This window comes from Dipodomys ordii, unplaced genomic scaffold (genome assembly GCF_000151885.1).
Source record: "Dipodomys ordii isolate 6190 unplaced genomic scaffold, Dord_2.0 Scaffold7, whole genome shotgun sequence".
NCBI classification, from domain to species: Eukaryota; Metazoa; Chordata; class Mammalia; order Rodentia; family Heteromyidae; genus Dipodomys; species Dipodomys ordii.
The window spans coordinates 23,056,747-23,070,526 of record NW_012267223.1 but is presented as its reverse complement, the minus strand read 5'-3'; the positions used below and the strand labels follow the sequence as shown (position 1 = coordinate 23,070,526).

Genomic DNA, 13,780 nt, shown 5'->3' with positions numbered 1-13,780 from the left:
AACCCAGGGCCTCAGGCATGCAAGGCACGCGCTGTACCACTGAGCCACCTTCCCAGCCCCTCTTTTGGTGCTTTTGAGTCTTGTTTTGTCACTTAGAATGACAAAACTGCTCTATTCCATAAAAAGGTCCCATGTTCTCAATCCCTTACCACTGCTGGCTTGGACTAGGAGGGGCTGTGCCAGGGGAGTTGAGCAGAGTAAATCAGCTTCCACCTTCCTCCACCCCTTCAGGGCCTCAGCCGCTTCTCAAGATCCCCTCGGCTTTCTCAGGTAACGCCCCCTTCTTGGGTGAGGGTAAGGTTGTTCTGGAGAGAGTTTGGGAGTGTGTGGGGCGGTCTTTCCTTGGCTTTTCTACTCCAGGAAGAAGGGATAGGGGATGGGAATGAGTGTGTGGTGGTCAAAGCTGTGGTCCTGGGAAGGGTTCTGTCATCCAGTGCCCTGTAACATCAGCTGCTCCCTCTGCCCACAGCCGCGCTCAGACAGTCTTGGCTCATCCTCAGACAAGACTCTGCCATCCATCACAGAAGCCGAGAGTGGCACCGAGCCTGAGGGTAGTTCCAGGCCCCGCAGGCCCCTCCTGCTACCCAATCTCAGCCCAGCGCGGCCTCGAGGCTCCCTGGTCAGCCTTTTAGGCCAGGAGCTTCCCCCATTCTCGGCCCTTGTCTCTTCTCCTTCTTTGTCCCCCTCCCCTTCCCCCACCCCTGCTGCTGCCAGAGTGGGGGGCCAGAGCTCCTCCACTCACAGGCCCCCCAGGAGCTCTGCTGCCTGGAAGCCTCCCCAGCTTCTCATTCCCCCACTGGGAACCGTTGGACCTCCGGATCTCAGTCCCCGGTGAGATGCCATCCTCCTCTGCCTTCCCCATATCACCACTGGCTTCCAGAACTTTCTTTGGGCTCTGTCCCCAGTGTTCCAACTAGGGCTCTTCCTGTCTCTGTCCTGTTTGCCTACCTTTCCTTTCTACTGACAGCTTGCAACCCCATCCTGCTTTGACCTCTGCTGTTCCTCAGTTCCCTGGCTTGGCTGCCCCCATTTACCTCTGTCTGCTGTGTTCTGGCATTTCCCATATGCTCTCCCCATGGTGCTAATGAGCACTGCCCCATCCCCAGGATAGTGGATGGCATCGAGGACTCGGGTAGCACAGCCGAGGCTCCTACGTTCCGATTCAGCAGGAGACCAGAGCCTCCACAGCCTCGATCACAGCCCCCCCTGAGAGGTAAAGGCTCACCCATCCATCCACCTGCCATCCAGCCAGCTAGCCATTATCCATCCATCCAGTCATCATCCATCCATCCATCCACCCATCTGTCCATTTATCCATCCTGCATGCAGTAGAGGCCTCCCCTGTGCTAGGTGCAGTGCTAGGAAACATATCACATGATAAACCAGACCTGGGCCATGTTCTTAAATCTTTCACCTCATTCTGCTTCCAAAGCCCAGGGTCAGTGGCTTATGCTTGTAATCCTAGCTACTCAGGAGGCTAAGATCTGAGGATCACAGTTTGAAGCTAGCTCCGGTATGAGAGTCGTATTTCCAATGAAGCAGCAAAATCTAGAAGTGGTGGTATGACTCAAGTGGTAGAGCACTAGCAGTGAGTGAAAAAGCCAAGTGAGAATATGAGGTTCTGAGTTCAAGTTCCAGCACCCATAAAACCAAAACCAAAGAAAATACCAAAAAAGTAGGAATTCCCTTTCCAGTGGGGAAAGCATCTGTATACACGGATAAACAATTCTAGAGCCATGTGCTAAATATCACTACTGAGCCAAGAACAGAACTGGTGGTAGGAGTAGAGACAAATTGCAACAAATTGCTTCTTTCTTTGTTTCTTCTCCTTTCTTTCTTTCTTTTTTTTTCTTTTCTTTCTTTTTTTTGGTTGTTGTTGGTTGTGGGGCTTGAACTCTAGGCCTGGGCGCTGTCCCTCAGCTCTTCAGTTCAAGGCTAGCGATCTACATTTGAGCCACAACACTACTTCTGGTTTTCTGATGGTTAATTGGAGGTAGAGTCTCACAGATTTTCCTACCCAGCCTGGCTTTGAACCATGATGCTCAGATCTCAGCCTCCTAAGTAGCTAGGATTACAGGCGTGAGCCATCAGCACCCAGCAAGTAGCCTTTGGTCAGTGGAGCAAGGTAACTGTTGAAAGTTATAAGGGTATTCAGAGCTGAAGGATACTGTGTTCACAGGCCAAAGAGAAGCTCTGTGATTAGAGCTAGGGGTGGATCGTTGGGTATAGAGGAGATGAATCTAGAGGTATATAAAATCCTTAAAAAAAAACAGCCTAAAAAGTTTGTGTTTTCCAGCCTGGTGCCATGGCTTATGCTTGTAATCCTAGCTACTGAGGAGGCTGAGATCTGAGGATCACAGTTCAAAGCCACCCGGGCAGACTCTGATTTTCAATTAACCACTAGAAAACCAGAAGTGGCGCTGTGGCTCAAGTGTTAGCATGCTCGCCTTGAGCTGAAGAGCACAAGGATAGCACCCAAGCCCTGAGCTGAAGAGCACAAGGATAGCACCCAAGCCCAGAGTTCAAGCCCCATGACCAACAACAACAACAAAAGTTTGCATTTTCCATCTCCTTGATCCCACAGCTTTCTCTCCCTTGCTCTCTGCCTGCCTACCAACAGGGGAGACCAGCCTGAGCTACAGTCTCAGGTATTCGTGCTCCATGAACTCACCAGCATCCCCTCACTCCCTTTTGCTTGCAGGCACCAGACACAGCCAGGAACTGGCCACCGAGGCCGCTGAGGAAGTAAAGGAAAAGGTCTGCAGGTTGAACCAGGAGGTGAGCTGGGAATGATTTCTACCCTCCAGCCCTGGAGAATATTGTCTTTGCATGCTGCAAGAGCATGTTGGGTTCTAAAGCCAGAATTCTGAGCTCAAATAGCCACATAGCTAATGACCTTGAGCAAATCCTACAACCATCCTGAACTTTACTTCTTTTCCTTGCCTGAAATGATAGGCCTTTCCCAGAGTATAGAGTATAGAGGTATCTGCTCCCAGCCCCTGGCATTTCCCAAGTACTTAGTTCCAGTCAGTTTGCCCTTCCCGCTTCCTTCTTTCCAAATCAGCCCAGGATTTGTAGCTTGAAAAATGGACCCCTATCTCAACAACCCCATCCTCCTGTACATGCAATAGGAAATAGGATTCTCTTAGCCTAGGACCATCCCACCAAATCTGCTGCTCATTTTCTTCCCCTTCCCCAGCCCTGGGAAAAGTGTGTGTGTGTGTGTGTGTGTGTGTGTGTGTGTGTGTGTGTGTGTGTTGAGGCCATAGGACCAGGAGGCTAAGTTTTAAACCTGGGGAACCTGAGACCAGATGTCCAAACATTAGCTAGAAAGAGCCCAGATCCTATATGCTAAGGCATTGTCTCTATCTCTGCCCCCAAGAGAATTCAACACTATCAACACTCAGGGACCAGTTCAGCCCCTGGGAGTCTCCTTCCCTTAGTTCTGATAAACAGCCCACACCACAAAGGGGTGGTAACTGGCCAAGGCAGGGCATGGGATGAGGGCGGGGCCTGCCCCTGTTCAAGGTTAAAGGCAAAACTTGCCTTAGGTAGTTTTCAGTTCTAGTCCAGTAGTTCTCTCAACTTGTCGTTTCAAAAACCACCTGTTCATTTGCAGATTTGGAAGCCTTGCTCAATTAACAGTGACTTTGGTAGGGACCTAGATGCTGGCATTTTGACAGTTTCTCAATCATTTCTTGTAGAAAGGAGCCTGGTGTTGGTGGCTCACACCTGTAATCCTAGCTCCTCCTAGCTAGCCAGAAGACTAAGATCTGAGGATCAAAGTTTGAGATTTTTTTTTTGTGACGATACTGTACAGAGGGGTTACAATTACATAGGCAAGGTAATGAGTATATTTCTTATCAAACATTGTTGCCTCCTTTGTTTCCCCTTACCATCCCTGCCCTCCATCTCCCCCCACCCTGAGATTCTTATCTCCAATTAGCCACCTGACAACTGGAAGTGGTGAAGTGGCTCCAAGTGATAAAGTGCTAGCCTTGAGCAAAAAAGCTCAGGGACAGTGCCCAGACCTTGAGTTCAAGCCCCATAACTGACCAAAAACAAAAACAAAATTTTTTTGCCAGACCTGGGGCTTGAACTCAGGGCCTGGGCACTGTCCTTGAGCTTCTTTTGCTCACAGCTAATGCTCTACCACTTGAGCCACAGCACCACTTCTGGCTTTTTCTGTTTATGTGGTACTGAGGAATGGAGCCCTGGGCTTCATGCATGCTAGGCACGAAAAATCCTAGCCCTCAAATTTTCTTTTGAAAGGGACTGGGACATTTCTCTCTAGACAGTGCCCCTGCCCTGCCTTCTTTCCAGGTAATCATCAGTATGTAGTAGTTGAAGAGTTTTATAAACTGTAGAGTGTGGGGGGGAGGTAATACCAGGTTATTGTTGTGGTACTCATGATGTAATTTAATGTATTTTTAACAGATCTCCCGTCTCAACCAAGAAGTGTCTCAGCTGAGCCAAGAGTTACGGCATGTGATGGGTCTCCTGCAGTCCAGGCTGTGTTCTCCAGGCCCAGGCCACCCAACAGTCTTAGCTTGGCCCTCTGGCCCTCCTTGCCCCCAACAGGGGCCACAGTTCATCTCTGCTTGTGTGTCCAGACCTCCACCTGGCCCCCAGGATACTACACTTGCGGAAGTCCACTGCTCAGCCAGCGTGGGGACAGTGGAGATGGGGGCTACCCCTCTGGACCTGAGATCTTCCATGCTTTCCCCCTATCCCTCAGAGCCTGACCCTCTTGGACCTTCCCCAGTATCAGAGGCTTCACCTCCAACCCCAAGTCTCACAAGACACAGCTTCCAATCTAAGTCAGACACGTTTCACTGACCCTGGCTCTGGGGCCCAGGCCTATCTGGGGTGGGCATTGCTGCCTACCATTCAGGGAGGAGCTGGGCCCCATGGCCTCCTGCCTTGAGGTCAGCAGCCACCAGCTGGTCTGGTCGGTTCTGTATTCTCTGGACATTTTAATGAAGAGTGGCCACCTCTGACCCTGTTCCATTTTCCAAACTTCTCATCCTCCTCATCTGTGAAGGGAGCCACCTGAAGCCATGGAATTCAGCAGGCGTGAGATGGATCGCAGTGCCCACTGGGCTGGGCAGATGAGATGTCCTTCTTTCTCCCCAGGACTTGGAGACAGGTAGAGATTGGGAAGCAGAGAAGATGGAAAATGGCCCTAGATCCAGGCTGAGAAATGAAGGGTGAGGCAAGATCAGGCAAGATCAGGGTCTTCGTGTCGACAGTAAGAGGGTTAGGCTGCAAGATTTCCTTCTGGCCATAGCTTAGCAACATTGTGAGGTCTGTTGTTTCAGCTCCTGGGTCCTCTGCTGAAGACACTGAGAGCAATGGTACACTGTGAGGGAGAGATCTCAGGTTCTGATTGGTATTTAGCAACCACAGATATCTTAGGTCTCCTATCATCAGTCTAGGCTGGAAGAGCTCACTTCAACCTGCAACATACACAGGACATAAACCAAGAGCCCCAGGCATGTATTCTTTGGTTCTCAGAGCATCATTTTCAAAACATGAGTTAAGTGCCAACATTAAGACAGTTCACATAAAAATCTAGTATCTTGCCTGGGTACAAGTGGTTCACATTTGTAATCCTAGCTACTCAGGAGGCTGAGATCTGAAGATTGTGGTTGGAAGCCAGTGGAGGCAGGAAAGTCCATGAGACTCTTTTTTTAAAAAAAAAAAGTTGGAAGTTGACTGTGGTTCAAGTGGTAGAGCACCAGCTTTGAGCAAAAAAGCTCAGGGACAGTGCCCAGAGCCTGAATTCAAGTCCCAGGGCTGGCACACACACGCACACCCCCCCAAAAAAAACAAACAACCCTCCGGTATCCCAACTTCTCTTAAAAAAATAAAAAGGCCAGGTGCTGGTGGCTTACACCTGTAATCTTAGCTACTCAGGAAGCTGAGATTTGAGGATCATGGTTCAAAGCCAACCCAGGCAGGAAAATCCATGAGACTCCTTTCTCCAACTAATCACCAGAAACCCAGAAGTAGCACTATGGCTCAAAGTGGTAGGGGGCTACATTGAGCAAAAAAGTTCAGGGACAGCACCCAGGCTGTGAGTTCAAACCCTATGACTGCCAAAAAAAAAAGGTCTGGCCACCACCCTGTGCCAACAAGTATAGGTATTGGGTACCCATTGTCTTTTTGATGTGATCTACAGTCCTGGGACTTGAACTCAGGGCCTCATGCTTTCACTTGGCTCTCTTGCCCAAGGCTGGTGCTCTACTACTTGAGCAACATCTCCATGTTGGTTATTTAAAGATGGAGTCTCTCAGATTTTTGCTGTGGGTAGCTTCAAACCATAGTTCTCTAGGTCTTAGCCTCCTAAGTAGCTAGAATTACAGGCGTGAGCAACATGCCCCTAGCTATAGTCCAATTTTAGATCATCTCTTTATTCCCAATGAGCCTGTCTCATTTGAATCCTTTGTCTAGTCCCTGGATCTGAGTTTGCAATCCCTGTCTCAGAAAAGGCACCCTAGTCCTGGGTATAGTGGGTGTTATGGGGGCCAAATAATCTGTTTTCCCCATGGGCTTATGTCTGTTCAATGTTTCTGTCTGTCTCTTCACAGAATGTTACTCAAGGTGATCTCTTCTGCTGCCAGTGACTCAAAAACTCCCAGTATCACTCCTCGTCTTTCTCCCGCCCCCAGACCTCAGCCAAGCCTATCTTCCTCCAGTCTAACATCTCACTCAGGGCCTGGATTTTGTGAAAACCCACCCTGGACTCCATCTTTCCTTTTCTACCTAACACCCTGAGCTCATGTTTGGATAGAAAATAAAGTCATATTTTTGTAGTTGTTGGCTCTAGCTGTTTCTGGGGGTTGGACTGAGAGTCCCAGGGCTTTGCAGGAGTCAATCTAGCAGTCACTCTCCACCATACCCCAGGGCCCTGTTACTGTCTCTAGGAAGAGCAAAGGCGCCAACCAATTCACTTGGCACCATATTCACGCCACCAGGGGCCCCTGGGATTGAAGGAGAAACGTTAATAAGTCCCTGAGGTCCTGTTAAACCCTCTCTCCTCCCCACCACCCAGTTATAGCCACAAATACACATACAATATGTAGAAGAGACAGTGCTGGGTCAGTCCTATCTCTAGCCTTGGAAGGTGGGCCCAGGGGACTTCCTACTCCTCCTGAATAACCAGCTGTTGTTGCAGGGCTAGGTATAATATTGGTAGGGGAAGAACGTCTCACAAGAATCAACTAGTAGTTGGGTGCTAGTGCCTCACACCTATAATCCTAGCTACTCAGGAAGCTGAGATCTGAGAATCATGATTCGAAGCCAGTAGGAATGTCCAGGAGAGTCTTATCTCTGATTAACCACCAAAAAGCTAGAAGTGGAGCTGTGGCTCAAGTGGTAGAGTGCCAGCCTTGAATGAAGAAGCTATGGAACAGTGCCCAGGCTCTGAGTTCGAGCCCCAGTAGTGCTGAGGAACCTACTAGGAAGCTGGGTGCACTCTTGCAATGTTTTTTTTTGTTGTTGCTGTTGTTGGTTGTAGGGCTTGAATTCAGGGTTTGGGCGCTGTCCCTTAGCTCTTCAGCTCAAGGTGAGCGCTCTATGGCTTGAGCCACAGCACCCTTCCTCTTGCAATGTTTTTAATCGCTATTACTCAGGAGGTGAAGATAAGAAGGATCTCCATTCCAGGTATCCTTGGGCAAAAGCATGAGACCCTATCTGAAAAATAAAAAAGCAAAAGGAGCCAGGTGCTGGTAGCTCATGCCTGTAATCCTAGCTACTCAGGAGGCTAAGATCTAAGGATCATGGTTCTAAGCCAGCCCACACAGGAAAGACTATTCTCTTCAATAAACTTCTAAAAAGTTGGAAGTAGAGCTATGGCTCAAGTGGTAGAGCACTATCCTTGAGGAAAAAAAGCTCAAGAACCGCACTCAGGCCTTGAATTCAAGTCCCAGGACTGGCACAAATAAATAAAAGGACTAACCAAGGTGTGGTTCAAATGGTAGATGCTTAGCAATGGCTTTGAGTTCAATCCCCAGTGCTATACTTAATTAAGCCATTCGGCCTACCCTTCTCCCTCAACTTTCTTGTTTCTGACAATGACTGCTGGGGGTGAGAGGTGGGGTGGGGTTAGAGATGTTATAAGAAATAGGAGGGGCTGGGAAGGTGGCTTAGTGGTAGAGCACTTGCTTTACATGCATGAGGCCCTGGGTTCAATTCCTCAGCACATTACATAAACAAAAAAAGAAAAAAAGCCAGAAGTAATGCTGTGGTTCAAGTGGTAGAGCGCTAGCCTTGAGCTCAAGAGTTGAGGGACAGCACCCAGGCCCAGAGTTCAGGCCCCACGACCAGACCCAAAAAAAGAAATAGGAATTTGATGACCAGATGAAATCAGATGTGGGCACCACTCTGTGGAAGGCCTTCCAGACAGGTGGAATCTCCAGCTCAGACTTTAGGTATAGCTGATGTTTGCTGTTATTACTAGGCCCAGCTATTACCCACAGCTGTTTCTGGGGTGGGCTTTGATTTTATTGGTTTAGGGAGTAAGATGCAGAAGCAGAGGAGGTGCTGGCCTGCGTTGGGATTGGGGGGTGGGGGCAGAAGCGGTCCTGATCCTGTATTAAGGGGAATCAGAAGAAACAGACCTGATTCATATAGGGTGGAAGGATTCATATATTGATGGACGGAGAGAAGACCCAGTTCTGTTTATGGGGTCCTGGTGTATTTGGGAGTTGAGCCAAACAAAGTAGGGAGGCTTATGGTGGGAGAGTGCCAAAAGCTCTTCCTTTGATTTCACGCAATATCCTCCAGAAAACACTCCCTATTATGACTTCAATCTCCTTGCCCCAAAGAACATCCCCAACAATTGGCTCCCTGAGCGAATGGGCCACCGATGTGTATACAGGGTCTTCTGGTTAGCGAGGGAACAGGACTGGTCCACGTGGTCTTATGCGATTATGCATTCCTTTCTCAATTCTGCACACACAGCTCTTTGCCCTAACCCGGCACTCTGCCCCTCGCCTTCCCTAGGGGCTCCAGGAACGACGACGCTGTTATCAGGGCAGGCCGGTCTCCACCCCGCCGGCAGCCGGCTCCACCCTGAGCCCTAGTGCCAAGCAGCCACCGGCTCCTCCCCGCCCTGAAGACTACAAGTCCCGCCATCCCTCGCGCGAACTCTCCCTCGTCTCCAGCGCCCCCTACCGGCGTCGCTTGTGGGTCGGCCAAGAGTGCCTCCTATTGGTCTCTGGGTCCTGTCAGTCACCTGGGAGTATGGAGGGGCGGGGCGGAGGTGGAAATCCGGATCCGGAGCGGCTGAAAGGCGGAAGTGGAGGCCGGAGCCTGGGACACCGCCGGGGGGGAAGAGGAGCGGACTCTTGTGCGAGCCCCGGCCCCAAGTAACGCTGCTGCCCCGGAGCCGCGGTGAGTGTGCCTGTCCCAGAACTAGGGTCTCGTTTGCTTTAAGGCCTCTCCGGGGCACCCCTTCCTCCTGCCCAACCCCAGCCCAGAGGGATACTGGCCCCTCCCCCGACCCGTAGCCCCCACTTTAGTGGCTCCCCAGGCGTCGGGCCAAAGGAAGAACCCTTCTTTCCTTTGCTTACCTGTCCTTTGTGAGCCTTAGGGAAACCTTTGTGGCTCTCCTCTGGCCTGTCCAATCTAGTTGTGGGAGAAGGGGACCCCAAGTTCCGCTCCCCTCTGCGCCTCTGAATTGGAGGATCTTTGCCAGGTGTGAAGGGACCTGCCTCCCTTCTCCTTTAGAGCTAGCGGGGAATACTGTCTGTCTCCGCATTTCACCGAGGGACTGTTGTCCCCTCCAGCCCTGGGAGAATTTTTATCTCAGTTTCCTTTAGGCGGCGGGGGAGGGGTAGCTCTGGGTGAGACCGTTCCACACGCACAAAAGTATGCGCTCGCCCGGCTCCTTACTTCCCCTCCTTCCCCAAGCCACGGAGCCAGCCAGGACCTCAGCAGAGTTCAAATTCTGGGTCACTTATTAGGCACCGGCTGTCTTGTTTTGCTCCCTGTGTTCCCAGCCCTGTCCTCTATCTAGTTAGGTGGGTCTCTGAATCTGTGTATCTCTCTTCCTGCCTCTGAAGAATTTAGCTGAGGTTTGCTTAATCCTAGCTACAGATCACATAGGATCTGCCCATTCATTATCTTCTCTCTGCCCTCCCCTCCCCACCCTCCTCCCCGTCCCTCTCCTCTCCCCTCCCCCCTTGCTCCAGGCGCAGCACTGTCCTTTCTAGAGTATGTGAGTGGTTTCCAAGCTTCTGCAGAGGGACTGCTCCTGGGACTCTGTCTGCTGATCTATGGGGGGGGGGGGGGGATAAGACCAAACATGAGGAAACTGGAATTGAGGGGGCCATCTCTTTCCCACCTCCAAATATATACACTGTACACCTGAGCAACAGGTCCATTCCACACCAGGGTTTCCTCCAGTCCCTTAGGCTTGTATTTATTACACAAGGCTCAATCTGAGATCTCAGTGACAACTCTGGATCCTGAATGTGCTAATTTTTGTAGGCAAAGGAATTCCCATGCTTGTTAGAAAGTTCTGTTTTCCCCAACTGAACTGATGTATGATCCTGTGTGTTGCTTAGGACTTACTGTGTGTGAAATGGCTGCTATCTCAGTCAAGCTGGAGGGTTCTTTTGTCTTGTGGCCAAAGTACAGGCCAGAGACAACCTTTCTGAGAAATAGCTTGACTCAGGCTAGGACTGACCGTTGCTGTACACAGTGGAAGGAGGGAAAGCTATGCAATCCTTGGAAATTTCTGTAGCTCTTCAGTGTTCTGGACCACCTTAACTACCCTTGAATGCTACTTCAAAAAGCTAAGCTCCCTGCATCCCACCCTCATCCCCAGTACTGGGGTTTGAACTCAGGACATGCTTGGTTATTTTGGAGATGAAGTCTGGCAGACTTTTCAGCCCAGACTGACCTTGAGCCACTATGCTCCAGATCTCAGCCTTCTGAGTAGCTTGAATCACTGGAACCTAACCTACTATGAGACCTTTTTTTTTCTTTTGGTCGGTCATGGGGCTTGGACTCTGAACCTGCATACTGTCCCTGAGCTCTTCAGCTCAAGGCAAGCCCTCTACCACTTGAGCCACAGGGCCACTTCCGGTTTTCTGGTGGTTAATTGGAGATCAGAGTCTCATGGACATTCTTGCCTGGGCTGGCCTTGAACATCGATCCTTAGATTTCAGCCTTCTTAGTAGCTAGGACTACTAGCGTGAGCCACCAGCGCCCAGCGCCTTGAGACATTTTGACTACTACTGAATAATTGATAGTATCTAATTCGTATGTGTGTGTATTTATTTATTTTTGTGGTACTAGAGTTTGATAGGCAAGTACTCTATCTCTTGAGCTATACACTACACCTTTTTGCTTTGTTTTATTTTTCAGGCAGGACCTTGTGCTTTCCCCTCCCCCAGGCCTCTTATCTTTGATCCTCCTACCTCTGCTTCCTACCTAGCTGGGATTACAGGCTATACCAACATACTTAGTTGTACTTCGTACAATATTTTGGGTTAGACTTGTTACACATTTACTTCATTTTACTGGATAACAACAACATTCTTGTTAAGAGTTAATTGGAGACTCCCTTGACTAGCCTACTTTCTCTAATCAGCATGTGCTTCTCAGGATCAGAGAGGATCAGAGAGGCCTAATTGCTCACCAGCCTTTGGTCTCTGCCAGACTTAACTCTTCAGAAATGGATGAGGATTTGGGGAGTCCTTTGGGAGTCTTGGATATGACAGGCTATCTGAGGGACCCCCCCTTTTCTTTTTTTTTGGTCTTGTCAGTCATGAGGCTTGAATTCTGGGCCTGGGTGATGTCACTCAGCTCTTCAGCTCAAGGTTAGCGCTCTACCAATTGAGCCACAGTGCCACTTCCGGTTTTCTGGTGGTTTACTGGAGATAAGAGTTTCACGGCCTTTCCTGCCCGGGCTGGTTTTGAGCCATGATCCTCAGATCTCAGCCTCCTGAGTAGCTAGGATTACAGATGTGAGCCACCAGCACCCAGCAGACCTTTCTTTTCTTGGTCTAGATGAACTCTTCCAGCTCTTAACTCTGAAACAAGCTTTAAGAGGAGAAACTCTGCCTTTCATAGAGTCAAGGAAGACATCAGGGCTCCTGTGTTGCAGCCATTTCTGGCATTTAGAAATTATAGAGACTTGGGCTGGGAAGTTGGCTCAGTGGTAGAGCGCTTGCCTTGCATGCATGAGGCCCTGGGTTCGATTCCTCAGCACCTCATAAGCAAAAAGAAAAAAGCCAGAAGTGGCCTTGTGGCTCAAGTGGTAGAGCGCTAACCTTGAGCTGAAGAGCTGAGGGGTAGCACCCAGGCCCAGAGTTCAGGCCCCACGACCGGACCCAAAAAAAAAAGAAATTATAGAGACCTAATAGACAGGTCTGACACAGTTCTGCAAGAGGAGGGGGTCCCTGGTGGATGGAAATCCTTCCTTACTGAGTCTGTCACTCCTTCCTTCTGTCTTTATTCTGTTAGGAAGACTGTCACTTAGAACAATGTTTATAAGCTATAATAAAGTTACAAAGCTCTTTTTGTACACATTCCTCATAAGTGTCCTGGAGATAGTCAGATTTGTGTCCCTCCTTTAGAGATGATGGTTTGCCTAAGATCATACAGTTACAGGTGATCTGGCCACGGCTTAGGTCTTGGGAACATATGTAACCTCATTTTTCCTCATAGCAGGTCTTCCTCTCAGTCTAGTCTGCTCGCTAAATACATGAATGCAGGCTGATTGAGGAGGGCACATGCGCTCACTCTTAGTCTTCGTTACCATTGGCTTTCCTCCTTTGCTTCTGTTTTCTTCCCCCACCTCTCTCACAACGAACGCCCTTCCTTGCTCTCTCCTTTCCCTGTTCAGCTCTGTCTCCCCCACCCCACCCTACCCCTTTCCAGGACCTCATACTCTGGCTTGGCTTTCTTGCTTTGCCACTCAGTCAAGCCTCCAGACCACTTTTCTTTTGCTGGTTAATTGGAGATAGAGTCTTGCTGGCTTTTCTGCCTAGGCTGGCTTTGAGCCTTGAGTCTTAGCTCCTGAGTAGTTAGGATTACAGATGTGAGCTGTTGGCCCCTGGCTCCCTTACTCTTTCCTTGGAATTGAACCCAGGCCTTGCCTATGCTAAATAAGAGTTTGGCCTTTTGAGTAATGTCCCCAGTTCCTAACCTCGTGAGCCCTTTTGCTTTGCTTCTGGAGGCCATGACAGTTCCAAGCCATTACTCTCTAAGGCCCAAGGATGTATTAATGTCTGTTAATATCTGTATGCCTTTAATGGATTTCCTGGAAACCTGAAAGTGTTGAGGACTAGAAATGAAAGTAAAAGTGGGTGGACTGAAGGGTTCCACTGGGCAGAGTGGAATGGTCAGGAACCAACAGAGCTGGCCTGTGATTGGCCCTCTGATTCCCCTTTGATACTGCTTGCAAGTGAGAAGATTGTGGCTCTCCACCAAGAACTCCTCTCATATACATTTAAATTCAGTCCTATCAAGCAAGTACTTCTTAAAACCCTCTTACAACCTTTATCCAGTTGTCAGAGAGGCAGTACAAGTGGAAGAAGGTGTTAGAGTCAGGAGTCAGCTGGACATAAATTCCCATCTTTCTTTTTCTTTTTTGGTCAGTTGTGGGGCATGAACTCTGGGCCTGGGTGTTGTCCCTCAGCTCTTCAGCTCAAGGCTAGACCTCTACCACTTGAGCCACAGCACCACTTGCGGTTTTTCTGGTGGTTAACCGGAGATAAGAGTTTCACAGACTTTCCTGCCTGGGCTGTGTTTTTTTTTTTTT

General features: G+C 49.6%; 2 protein-coding genes across 3 annotated transcripts in view; both read left to right on the top strand.

Annotated features, from left to right (window-relative positions):
• Kcnh4 (potassium channel, voltage gated eag related subfamily H, member 4) overlaps window positions 1-6,673 on the top strand; it is a 22,965-nt gene extending 16,292 nt beyond the window's left edge. Inside the window, exons 12-17 of the mRNA XM_013037796.1 lie at window positions 232-270; window positions 470-831; window positions 1,107-1,213; window positions 2,702-2,778; window positions 4,438-5,149; window positions 6,594-6,673. Coding sequence (XP_012893250.1) covers window positions 232-270; window positions 470-831; window positions 1,107-1,213; window positions 2,702-2,778; window positions 4,438-4,839 — 987 coding nt within the window. The 3' untranslated portion in view covers window positions 4,840-5,149; window positions 6,594-6,673. The remainder of the gene's footprint in view (window positions 1-231; window positions 271-469; window positions 832-1,106; window positions 1,214-2,701; window positions 2,779-4,437; window positions 5,150-6,593) is intronic.
• A 2,572-nt stretch (window positions 6,674-9,245) lies between these two features.
• Window positions 9,246-13,780, top strand: part of Rab5c (RAB5C, member RAS oncogene family) — a 26,545-nt gene continuing 22,010 nt past the window's right edge. The window contains exon 1 of one of the 2 annotated variants that reach the window (XM_013038058.1): window positions 9,246-9,399. The gene's annotated coding sequence lies outside the window, so the exon portion shown is untranslated. The remainder of the gene's footprint in view (window positions 9,400-13,780) is intronic. The other variant, XM_013038059.1, reaches the window with a different exon arrangement.